This window comes from Gracilinanus agilis, chromosome 5 (assembly GCF_016433145.1).
Source record: "Gracilinanus agilis isolate LMUSP501 chromosome 5, AgileGrace, whole genome shotgun sequence".
Classification (NCBI taxonomy): Eukaryota; Metazoa; Chordata; class Mammalia; order Didelphimorphia; family Didelphidae; genus Gracilinanus; species Gracilinanus agilis.
In genome coordinates this window covers 115,253,026-115,266,289 of record NC_058134.1, presented here as the reverse complement: position 1 = coordinate 115,266,289, position 13,264 = coordinate 115,253,026, and the positions used below count along the sequence as shown (strand labels likewise).

Below are 13,264 nucleotides of genomic sequence, written 5' to 3'. Positions count from 1 at the left end.
TCTGTAAGAATGAGTTATTGCTTTTCTAAAACTTCAGTACATGCTGTTTGCTCATTCACATCTTAAAAATTCTTTAAGAGTATAACTTTGCAACAAAAAACTTTGCTTTTTGTCACACTTATCAAAAGCAGTTCTCTAGTAATATCAGCTAATTCAAAAATTCTATCAGTTGGTGTGAATGCAAAATATACTACATCATGGGCAAAAAGAAAAAAGATTAGTTAATATAAGTAGTATGTTTCACATGTAGTTAAAAAAAGTGGCAAACAGAAATAAGACTGTATCTGAAAATTATGGAATTCAATCATCACATATGTTATATATTTCCACAAGTATGGATAAAATAAAGGCAGGAAAAATTCAAAAATTTTAATTAAACATTAAAATGAAAATAATTTATTTCATTTATACTTTGAGAAAAGTATGTTGCATTCAAACCATCAAATTTTATTAGGAGAAATCAGAAAAGTTTCTGTAATTACTATTAATCATCAATTACTTGATATCATCTCAAAATTTGGAATTGGAAGGGATTTCAGTACTCACCAATTCCAATTCATACACGAAAGTAATCCCACTATAATATACCCCAAAATGGTCATTCATATTGCTTGAAGGTTTCCAAAAATAGAAGCCACTTTTCAAGACAGTTCAATTTACTTTTGGACAGCTTCAATCACTAGGAATATTGGCCTTAAAAAAATAATTACTTAACTCCTTAAGGGTAAATTAATGGATGGAAAAAAAACAGAACTTTGGGAATGAAATTCTGGATAGAAATATTTCTAAAATGTAGTAATACACCCAAGCCTTAAGTACAGTGTGCTGAATATAATTTAACATATGTATTTTTTTAATGTTGCTTGGTTAAATTAAAAATTTACCAAATGCCTACATTAAAGGTTCTGATTCTTTAATAATTACAGTAACTATTCAGTCTATAAAATAATGTAGGTTTGTTTGTGCACATGTTAAATAGTTGCAGAATTCTGTTCTTTTAAGTTCTTGTGCTTTTTCCTTCCTTCCTTCCTTCCTTCCTTCCTTCCTTCCTTCCTTCCTTCGGGGGGGGGATTTTGCTATCTTGTCTGTCAGGTTATCACTTCTCACTGCTCTCAGTATGACTAACTATAGGTAGGCCCCCTTCTAGCTTCTAATTTTCTGCTTCTAATCGGTCAGTTTGGAGCTAGATGGTCAAACTTCTTAGAATCAAGAATAAAAAGAGTAAATAATTTCTGACATAGGATCTGAAAGGCTTTTCTATGAGTAAAATGAAATGCATTTTAGTACAAAAATACTTTGTGATACTTTCACAGGGGCTGTATTCTAGATAGGTTATCTGCTGGATAGCTGAATTCCAGATAAGTGAGTCACTGCTAGACTTTTGTGAAAGAGGTGAATAAGCAGTTTTAAGTCCCCCATGAAAAGTATTCAAAGGCCTCATTCTTACACATGGAATTGTTTAAAAGGCTAAAGCAAACAAAGAGACTGTTTTTGGTTATAATACTTATTACGATATGTCTGGTGACAGTCAAGTAATTATAAGCTCATTAATTCTATCACAATTAGATATCTAGTATATCTAAACACTATTTCACTGCTGAGAACAGGTTTCAGACATAGGAAGTATTTTTCCTAACCAATACTTGTATATGAAATGTCTTGTTACTACAGTGCCCAAGAGAATTCTTAATAAATAAAAAATTCATGAATTTTTGATATTATATGTTACTTAGATGCTAAAAGAAATTAAAAGACTTATTCTTTTATTGGCATGGCTACTGGCAGGACAGGCTGGACCCTTTTTTGTAATATTTTAAAACTTAAAAATAAGAAAGGGAAAATAATCAAGAAACTAGTTTTCTATCCAGACTTTAAACTCTAAAACATATTAAGCTAGTTATGTGAACAGAAAGGAGATAATTCTGATAATATAACTTACCTCTTCTGTGCCTGTTTGTAACTTCTTATTCATTGATGACGAGGTAGATATTCCAAAAGGCTAATCAATTTGCAAATAATCCAGAATTAATTACAAACAGAGCTAACCAGGAAATTTCAAGAAGATAATTACTGTTAACTAAAATTTAGAGAAGAATGCCAAAAGCTCACCATTCACTTGTTATGTATTTTGCTGTTCAAACTAACTAACTAGGCCTTTTTAGGAGTTGTACTCAATACTGTTATTAGGTTCATTTAAACTAGTAGGATGTACAAAAGTTTTAGCTGGAATAGTTTCATCAGTAAAAAAGGATAAACATTTAGTAGAGAGGTTGGGTAAAATGATAAACAAGAGAAAAGGAATTGGTTCTCTTCCTCCTAAGTGTTTCTTTTGGTGAGATCTTCAGAAAAGGTCAGATGGCAGGCACTTGCCCAACTAGAGAGAACCAAGTGGATTGACCTTATCACTTCTCAGGTAAAGCAGATGGAGATGAAAAGTGGAGGAGAGAAAGAATTTGTGATCCTCTTAGACACCAACTAAAGATTGAAAAAAAATCTGTTACTTTCTTCTCACTTTCCCCTTCCCCACTCACTTCTTGCCAGAACACTACTGATCACTCCCCTTCATCTTGAGTATTCTCTCTTCATGGTTTTGGAGTTTACTCTACTGGTTCTCCTACATGTCTGACAGCTTCTTTACTGGATCTATCCCGTATATTCCATATTCCATATATTCCATCTCTTATAAATGGATAACTCCAACGATGTGCCCTAGACACTCTTGCTATATTCTTTAGGTAGCCCCCATGGATTTAACTACTCTCTCTATACAGTTGACTACCAGAGTTAGATATTCAGCCCAAGTTCTACTTTACTAACTGCTTTCTGAATACCTTCAAATGGATGTCCCCTTAGGCTTCTTAAATTCTGTCTATTCAAAATGAATTAATTATGTTCCTCCCCCAAATGTTCTCGTCCTAATTTTCCTATTTCTTTTTTTTAAAACCTTAACTTCTGTGTATTGGCTCCTAGGTGGAAGAGTGGTAAGGGTGAGCAATGGGGGTGAAGTGACTTGCCCAGGGTCACACAGCTGGGAAATGTCTGAGGCCAGATTTGAACCTAGGACCTCCAGCCTGTAGGCCTGACTCTCAATCCACTGAGCTACCCAGCAGCCCCCATAATTTTCCTATTTCTAAAGAAGACATCCAACAACTTTCTAGTCATTCAGATCAACAATTCCAAAGTCATCCATGGCCCTTTGCTGTTCTTCATCCTCCATATTCAACCAATTGCCAAATCTTGTTGATCGTATCTTTAAAACACTTATATATTCATAGAGCCACCACCATAGTTCAGGTCCTATCAAATTACTTTTTAACTATTATAATAGCTCCCTAATTGGTATCCTCAACTCTAGTCTCTTCTCTCTAAAATTTATTGTTCATATAGTTGGCAAAGTTATTCTCCTAAAGGACCAACAATGTCACTCCCCTGTACAGGAGGCAGCAGTGGCTCATAACTATCTTTAAGATAAAATATAAACACCTATTTGATATTTAAAACCCTTCACGATTTGCCTTCAGGCTTGTTTAATACTATCCTTTATATCTTTAATGTTCCTGTTAAATTGCTCTATATGACAGTCTGTATCTCAACTCTTTGTGTATGCCTTTGCACACAGGCTATCCTTCTTAGAATCCACAACATCTTTCAAGACTCAGCTCAAGTGTTTCCATCTACAAAAGGCTTATCCTGATCTTCTTGGTTGCTAGTGTTCCATTTCCCTGAAATTACTTTGTAGGGTTATCCCTTCTGCATCAGAGGGTAGCACTTCTGCAATCTGAAAAATCTGCATTAAATTTTTTGGCCCTCACTTCATAACAGAATTTGGAATTTTTTCTCTTTTTTAATGGGATATTTACAATAAAAGAAATTGAGTATATTTATGGTATTAAAAGATAAAATTTGTTATATATATATACATACATATATTTTATGCTTATATGTTGTATATACATATATTTTATGCATTTGAATTCTAAACTTTTTCTGTCATTTGTTAGTCTTTGCATGTCATTTTGCAGCTTTTGCAAAACTCCTCCCAAATTCCCATTTAATTTCTTATGCCAACCCATGATATAAGGAAACCATGTTGTGTAAAGTTGTGATGTGGAGGGAATATTTTGTATTAATTTATCTCATTCATTTTGTTTCCCCTAAATTGAATGTGGACTTTGTCAGTGCAGACAACTGTTTTGTTTTTGCCTTTGAATTTTCATAGTCTATACAGTGCCTTTTTAAACGACTGGAAAGTAAGGTCCAAGTAGTTCCAGGTTGAAGTTCAAAAGTCAATACTTTCTCTTAATCCACTTCTGTCCTAAGATCGCAGTATCTGTCCTGTTCAAGATCATAAGATCTAGGAATGTAGCAAATCTGTTAGCCTGAACCTCCTGAAATTAGTGTTTTCTTATTAGAGAAACAGGGAAATCTTGCTTCTGGGGTCCTCTATTCTTGAAGTCTAGATTTTTAGGGAATTTCTTATTCTTCTAATTCCTTGCTTAAAGGAAGGAAACTTGAGTTGCCAAACCTCAGGCCTTATCTGTAGGTAAATTGACTGGGGGGAGGGGAAGGTTGGGGAATGATTTTCACCTTCCAAATATTTCCCCTATATTGTCTAAAAGATTAATTTCTGTTAAACAAACACAATCTCCTAGAAGAGTAAACGGAGATACTAACAATTATTTACACCTTGGGGATGTGTGGGTGGGACAGGGGCCATTTTTATTTATATCAACAATGTTAAGTTCCAGAAACTTACTGAAACTGAACACTCTATTGGGTAACTCTACCTATCTGTCCTAGTCATGCCTTAAAATCATCCTTCCCCTTATATCCTCTGACTACTATTTCTTTGGCAATATATCTGTCTCCCTTGCTCATAACCTTAGTTATCTTCTTCTACATAATTCTCACTTACTTTTCATATTCAGTCAATCAGAAGGTACTAGACAGTCTATCTTCAAAACATCATTTTTATTCAATGCCTCCTCTCCATTCTCTTGATCCTTTTGTCTCTGACAAGCCAGACTCTCAGTACCACCTCCTTGGATTTATGTAGTAGCAACCAATATCAACTAGTCCCTAAACTCTCTTCAGTCTTTCATATAGCATCCAAAATTATCTTTCTTATAGTTATGGTATACACTAGTTTAAGCATGAATCACAAATAAAGTTTAAACTCCTTTTCCTGGCATTCAAGGCCCTCCACAGTCTAGCACCATCTTAGGTTTTCTATTTTTTAAATCTTCTCTCACATTAATCTACTAAACACTTTATGTTCTAGTCTCACTGGATTGTTTTCAGCCCTGAAAACACTATAACTTTGCTTACATTGTTTTCTTTCCTTAGACTAGTCCTCTCCTACTCTTGTTTCTTGAATTCTCAAATATCCTTTAAAGTCTAGTTTAAAAGCTATTTCTTCCATAGGCCCTTTTTGTACTATATCACAATCAGTAACATCCTTTCCCTTTAGGCCTTCTAAAAACACTTTCTTCATTATTGTTCATACACATAAAAGATTGTGCTATGTGTTGGTGTCAAGTTACAAATTCTCTGACTCTAATACATAAAATGCTATTTGTACTATCTCACAAAGTTGGTATAAGGAAAGATTTTAATAAATCTTAACAATTCAATGACTGTGTCTTATCTACACTTTGATCTCTGCACACAGCAGACTTAAGTCAAACTACTTTGACACCTAGCTTAGGGACTAAGGAATCTAATAAAAGAAGGCAGTAGGGCTAATATTGGAGAATGGGACACTTTGGAGAATTGCTGCTATAATGGTTTGTGTAAAAGTACATGTTGCTATTCATCCTTCATTTTCAAAGAGGACCAAAGACATCAATGGGTGCAGATAGATTTGCTTGTGAATTAGAATTGCACATAGTGATCAGTCATTGTCTCTCTTCCAGTCATTGAAATCCAGTGACAAGACAAAAGTCAGGACCACTGGCACTGGTCCAGAATAAAATGGATGACCATGGCATCTTTGATGCTGACCAAGCTGTAAGCATTTCACAGTGTCTGCTTTAGCTGCCTTCATGGCCATTGGAACAAATTGTTCTCATTTGCCCATTCTGATGGGGAAGTCTTCATATGGTCGAGGTAGAGACCCCTCTAACTCATTAATGGGTATGAAGGCTGTCTAGCCTATCTCAGTGGAATGTAGCTACTGTGAATGCTACAGCTTCTTGGAGCCACAGGTGAGAGTTGGGTCAAAAGCGGATAAGCAGCCCTAAAAAGGGTTTAGCAGACCCTCATACCACTGGTGCTAATCCGCCATCAACATCCCATATGGGTTTGTTTGGGTCAGAGAAAGTAGTTCTGGGTTGCTACAAGACAGAATAATAGCATTGTACTTCTGGAAATGAAGGGGAATATTAAAAAAGAGAGATAAAAACATGTCTTTATTTTGGTAGTCTTTCCATTCATTTTGCTCCCTTAAGTTACACAAAATTGTTATTGAAGTGCTGCCTTGGTTCTCAAGTCTCAAAAGGAGCTGTCAAAGAAGGTAAGCAAGCATGCCCACTCAGGCATCAGTTTAAAATAACTGGTTTTGAGTTGATTCCAAGATCAATCATTTCTCTTTTAAAATTGAAATCTATTTCATTGCCATAGATTAAATATACTGTTGGTCCTGGTCAGCCACTCTGAAAACACATATTGATAGTTTTAAAATGGAAGAAATGAATTAAGAATGCATGTATGGATCAAATTGACACAATCCCACTAACTCAAAGTACATGTCCTAGTGATAGTAGATTATCTTCATATACATGTTTATCACTATACAACATTCTAGATATTGGCTAGAGCAAAGGCAACTAATAAATATTTGTTAGGTACCACTTACTATGTCACCATAGATCCTGTATCTTTATATCTGACCAATATTGTTAATTTATCATATGTTCAAGGCACCAAAGCAGCTTGAGCATTCATACATTTTAACAAAAGGTTTTCCAACAAGAGACAGTTTCACTCTAACCGAATCCTTTGTACAGTCATGAAACTATGTGGAACTGTTTGGCCCAATGCCCATTTATGATGTTTATTCCTATGGAATTACCTTTTATTACATTGGTTTGACCATAGTTGTACTTTTGGAAAACCAATTAACATTACGTAAGTTATACCAATAAGAGGTAAATGTCCTTATGAAAGCTTACATTAGTAAATATTCCATATCTAATTAAGCACTTAATATATCATGATCTTATAATTTGATTAGGTTCTATTACTGTTATAGAGAAAAAAGTAACATGTTTATATTCTCTGATGTAAGAGAAGTATTACATTTTAATTTCAAGGCAAAAGTAGTTTCTTGAACCCAATAAATACAATGCAGAATGAACCTGTGGTCTGTTTTAATCTTGATACTGTTTAGGAAACAACATGAAAAGTGAGCCCAAAAAGTTTTCAAATTTCTAAAGAAAAGAGTCAAGTCTTTTCTTTCTTAGGCTCAAGTGATCCTATTTTCTCTCACACAATTGTTGCCTTTTAAAACCTGAGGCGCTTTTAATGTGTAGAGGATAGGCACAGTCAGGATGGGGGATGGAGAGGGAAAGGAAACCACAGAGAAAGGGAAGTTAGAGACCTGATGTATAGTATTTCACAGAAAGTGAAACAGAAGTACATGTAAACAACAGAGTCCACATACCAGACTTGATCCAGAATATATGGACTTAATTGTCCTGCTATTTCAATAGTACCCATCTATAATGAAACATATCATCAAAACCTGGCAAAGATTTTATACTCTGCACACAGTAGGTATTTAAGTGATTTGTTGTCAATCAAACTACTTTAGGATATAATTATGGTACCCTGAGGGGCATCTCCTCCATGTAACCTTCCTGGCTCAGGCCCAATCCTACTCTGATACTTTGCTTCTCATCCTTTCAGCACTTAAGCATTATTTTCAATAGAACAATGGCTTACTGTTGTAACTTTCTTTAAAAATTCTGGAGAGAACAATAAAAAATTTATATTACACTGTGTTGCCTTTTGAATATAATAAAAATAATCGGATTGTTTGTGATGCATGATCATTATGATCAATTATTTTAACAGTGAGGTGTGACAAAATGAGATAAACTTCCCAAGCCACACAGGAAACATTAGGATTTTTAAAAGTTACATCTCATATGGTGATGGCCTTTGAGGTTATTAATTTTACAGGATTATTTGTTCCATATACCAAATAGCTCTACTATCTTTTGCTACTCTACTATTGGGCGATACACTATAACACTTTTATTAGTGTACTTAACTAAAGAAATTTCTTGTGCCTACCCCATCCCTCATTGCCCCTTTTAACTTACTATAGATTTGAACATGTTAAAAGTAATGTATAAAGAAAATGTTAACAATAGTTGCTAGTATTTACATAATGGTTTATGGTTTGCAAAACATATTAAAAATATTACCTCATTTTATACATTTCATTTAAAGCGTCAGAATGATGTCCTTAGGAATTAATCTATATGAATATTAATATGTGAGATAAATGGATTTTATGAAATGTATTATGACTACACGAAGGCATTGAAATCTTAGTTGTGCTCTACATAATTGAGGTTACTATTGATAAGGAACTTCTAAACAAAGTGCTGATTTGTAATTATTGTTACCTTATATGTCTCAAAGTATTTTATACATGTATATGATATAACCATAATCATCCAAATACCAAATACAGAAATGGTACATGAATTGTCAGGTGAAAAAGAAAATGAATAAGTAAGCAAATAAGTAGGAAAAATGGTAATCAAGTGGCAAATGTTGGGAAGTGGTTGGATAGAAATGGTTAAAAGCCACTCTAGGGCTGGTACTATGCCTTCTATTTCTTTTACACTCTCTATATTGCCCTATAAAAAGCTTAGGAAATATTGGGCCTTCAACAATATAAGTGCAATTCAGAGGTTCAATGTTTGTTTTTCCATTATGGATCTGTGACTTCATTGGTAGCACCTGATGCAGGTGTAGTAGACCAACAACAATCCTGGACCATATGGCCTTAAGAGAGTTTAGTACACTGAAAACTTAAATAACTTGACTATGGTCACACTGCTTGACATCCAGGTCTACTTGACTACTCTATCCACACTAAGACACAGCTACTAAAATTTTAAGTTATACTTGAGTGTAAAACTTGGATATGTTATGTATATGAAAGTACTGTCTTTATTTTCCTTCGATATATATTCAATCTATCCATGGTAGGTTTCCAAAGATCTGAACATTCTTTTAACTAACTTTTCATTGGTCTAGACGTGGGCTCTGAACCATTATTTCTTAACTTCCCCATAATATTCAATTTTGCTGAGGAGAAACCAGAAGCAGATAGAGGTAAGCCAGAAAAAGGAGGTACAATGGCTAAGGAAAGCCACAAATTCCTAAACATAAATTTTCAAAGGTAATGGTCTATTAACAGGTATATATGTCTTTGTATATGAACAATGTCACAGAACTTCAAAATAGGATAAGGCAGAGGAAGAAAGTGAGGAGGAAGATTTTTTAATTAACCTTCAATCATTAGTATGAAAGCCAAAATATCATATACTTTCCTATACGTTTTTTACACATATATGTAAAAACCTTATAAAATATATGAATATTTTGTTTCAGTGAACGGAAAAATGGAAAAGACAGGACTCAAATGGGAGACATTGAAAAAATGTAGTTGAGGAAAAAAGGAAATGTCAGCAAATGCTAGCTTTTCAATAATTCTCATCGCTGAAGATCCAGAGGTCAAGTCACAATTAGCAATCTAAGAGAAAAACTAAATGTTCTGTGTATAAGGTATTTTTCTAATCAAATCTTTGAGGGCAACTGGTCAGTCCTTCTTATCTCGGGTTCCTCATCCCTGCTACATATATCTGGAAGATTTAAATGATAATGGGTAGAACACACATACACATACAAATCAAGCAATGAAAACAATGACATTTTTACTTAAAATAACATCCATCCATTTAAACATAAAAAGTATGTTGAAGAAACTTGTGTTCAAATTTTATATACCTAGAACTTGTAAAAAATCCTAGTTTTATGGTGTGTTCCAAGTTGTAGTTTGTGGGGTCAACTAGATACAGAGGAAAGAATACCAGATTTGGAACTCAAAGGACCTCAGGTGGAATGGCTGGTTGCTTTTCTACTGATGCCTTAAGTGACCTTGGGCCAATTCATTTAAACTTTCTAGGCCCCAGTGTTCACCTCTATAAAATTAGGAGTTTATATTAATTGATCATAGTTCTTTCCAACTCTAAATTTAAAACTGTATCCTTCATTGGATCAGGATCTTGGAGACATAGTTCTACTCCATCAGTATGATAGGGAGACTATTCATTTCAACTTATATTGACAAATTCACAGAATCTGGCTCCAGATTGCTACCAAAGGAGATGGCACACTACCATAATATCACGATTTGCTGGAAATGATAGACAAAGTGGATAACAATGGTCTAAATGATACAGAATTGAATATAAGGATAGTAGAAAAAAATTAGTAGCTGCCCACACAGTCAGATATTTTCAACACTATTCTACTTGTTTGTTGTTTCCAAATAGGCAAGTAACTTGAGAGAAATAGTGGTAAACGGGTGTTCATTTTTTTTTTTTTAGAAAAAGTAACTTGAGTTCAACAGGAGAGCAAGATTACACATGGGCCATATCTGTTTTATATCTGTTGTGCACTTATGAGTTCCTTTAAGAAATGTTTTCATTGTTGCAGCTCTTTTAAGGAATTAAAGGCACAGTAAAACCAAGTATAAGGGGTCTATTATATCCAAAAAAAGAGTAACTTGTTTTAGATAAAGAAGGCATTAAGGGCAGTAAAGGCAGTCCTGAAAACTGAGTTAATTAACTGTTTCTCTTTAGGACAACACGGATTTAATTTTTATGCATGTGGTTTTGGTTGTAAATTGGTTTTCCCTTCATACCAAAAAAACTATGACTGAACAACAATACTATTTATTGGACAATTGAATGTTTTGGATATTATCAGCCAGAAGGCTAGATTGAAGTCAACATGCTCACCCAAATAAAATTAGTTAGGACATCTTAACACATGCAGATTGACAACCTTATCACTGGAAGCAAACGTATATTTGTGTAGCGGCAGGGGAGAGGAAAGGAGCCACACCCAAAATTAAGGCTTCTTAAAGTGATGCTAAGTTTCAGAACTGTGATTTTTAGAACTATGACATTTTAAAAAACCATTTCCTACGGATATATTAAAGCTATGTCAGGGCTCAATATTTTTAAAGAAAAGGTTCGTCGGGTCAATACCATTTGCCTGAATTTACCAATATGGGTGGATCCAACACATTTAATATTATTGGAAATGGTCTTTAAGTAAGAAATACTGGGATAATGGCCTAACCCAAGGGGCTACTCCTGGAGGTGGAGAGGCGTGACTTGTGGCTAACCAGCCTTTCCTGAGTCCAGGAGTGCAGGATGGGGTTAGATTCCAGGTAAGTGAACTTGAGTGACAATGAGAGAATATGGTCATTTTGATTGACTGACCCAAGGGAGCAGCACTCAGTCCTTCCTTTAAGTAGAACTAAGACTTGATTTGTCCTAGTCCTTCCCAAAGACCCTCCAAAATCATCTCCATCGTGGACCCTGGCTGGGAAGCCTCTCCCACGCTGGCCGCCAGCCATCCCCAGACTTCTGTCTATTTATGTGGAGCCTAGTCCGCGGCTCTTGGTGGCTCCTGCTCCCCCAAGCCACGCTTACCTTGGCAACATAGTCTTTCACCTCATCCAGGTCTCCATTTTTCAAAGCCCACATGAATTCCTTGTCGCACATCACTGCAGAGGGGCTGGCCGGATGGAGAGAGGGAAAGAAGGCGGCGGGCGGGACTGAGGGAAGAAGGGCGAGAAACGAAGGCAGCGGCGGCGGGAGGGGAGCGGAGAGCGGCCGCAGGAAGTCCGGGCAGAGGGTTGCACAAGAGGGTTGCTAGCCAAGGCAGTCGGACAAAACGGCAGCGGGAGCCAGGAGGAGGAAAGTTCTCTCTGAGCTGGGGGCCGCGCCAAACGGAATCCGTGTGGAAAGGGAGGATCGCCTTCCACTTCCGGTTCACGCTCCTACAGTGACCCGCCTCTTGCTTCCTCTTCCCCTTCTCCTCTCCAACGCCCAGAGTAATGCTCCGCCCCCATCGCCAGTAGGCACAGGGAAAGGGGAGGAGGAGTGCGGTTAGTAACTGACTGGCCTCCTTGCGCAGGCGCACTTGGGCCAGGAGGGTAATGAAGTGATTTGAATCTGTTATAGGAGGCATATTAAGGATGCCATAGAAGTAGTCTGCAGGAAACTTTTTTGGGTCTTTAGAGGTAGAAATGATTTTAAAAGTCATCTATTCAGACTTTTTCCTTTTAAAGATTAATCAAGTGAGACCCAAAATGGGGAAATATTTCTTCCCAAAGTCACAACAGTAGCAAAATTGGGGTAGGTGTTGGACTCTGCTGGGTGAACAGTATCTAGGGACTGAGGGAAGGATTAACGTTCCATCTGACCCGGTGTCACTGGGACTTGCGAACTTTCCAAGGCCAGTGTTCTCAGGTGGCGGGATTATTCCAAACTGGGAGTTCCTTCAAACAGATGAAATGACAGGTTCTGAGCTGCTTCCTTTCCCCCTTTTCTTCCTTCTCCTCCAAATAATTTCCTGGCCATAGTGACGTCAACCTTTTTTATTTCATGGGTGGATGGCTTTGGAAGAATGCTGAAATCCATGAACTCTTTCTCAGACTTATGCCTTTAAATGCACAAGATAAAACAGATACGATTATAAAGGAAATCAGTGTCTGTGTTAATAAAAATAATTTTCCCCCATTCAATTTAAGTGCACCGCAGGTAACAACTCCTGCTCTAATCAGTCAATTAGGCATTTATAAATCATCTATTATGTTCCAGGCACTGGGCTAGGTGCTGAATAGTTTACATTCAAGTGAGGGAGACAGCATGTACACATAAAAGTATACACAAAATATATACAAAGCATATACATAAAAACAAAATAATTTGGGAGAAGATAGATAGCAGCTGGAGAATGAAAAAACCTTATGTAAAATTTTATGTCTATGCTGAACTTTGAAGGAAACTAGAGCTACAAGGAGTAGATGAGGCTGGGTAGAGTAGACTGGTATGAGTGGTGAGCCAGAAATTCTGGCTGAGCACATTCCTTTAGTCTCATATCTTATATGATCTCTAAAGCATGTTTGAATTCCAAGTCCTGTTTTTTTCCATAGATAATATCA

The 13,264-nt window shown here is 36.1% G+C and overlaps 1 protein-coding gene across 1 annotated transcript in view; it reads right to left on the bottom strand.

Moving 5' to 3' along the window:
- The window catches only part of MTPN (myotrophin), a 66,015-nt gene extending 53,948 nt beyond the window's left edge, over positions 1-12,067 (bottom strand). The window contains exon 1 of the mRNA XM_044677299.1: positions 11,748-12,067. Within this exon, the coding sequence (XP_044533234.1) occupies positions 11,748-11,819 (72 nt within the window). The 5' untranslated portion in view covers positions 11,820-12,067. The remainder of the gene's footprint in view (positions 1-11,747) is intronic.
- Between the last annotated feature and the right edge of the window lie 1,197 nt (positions 12,068-13,264).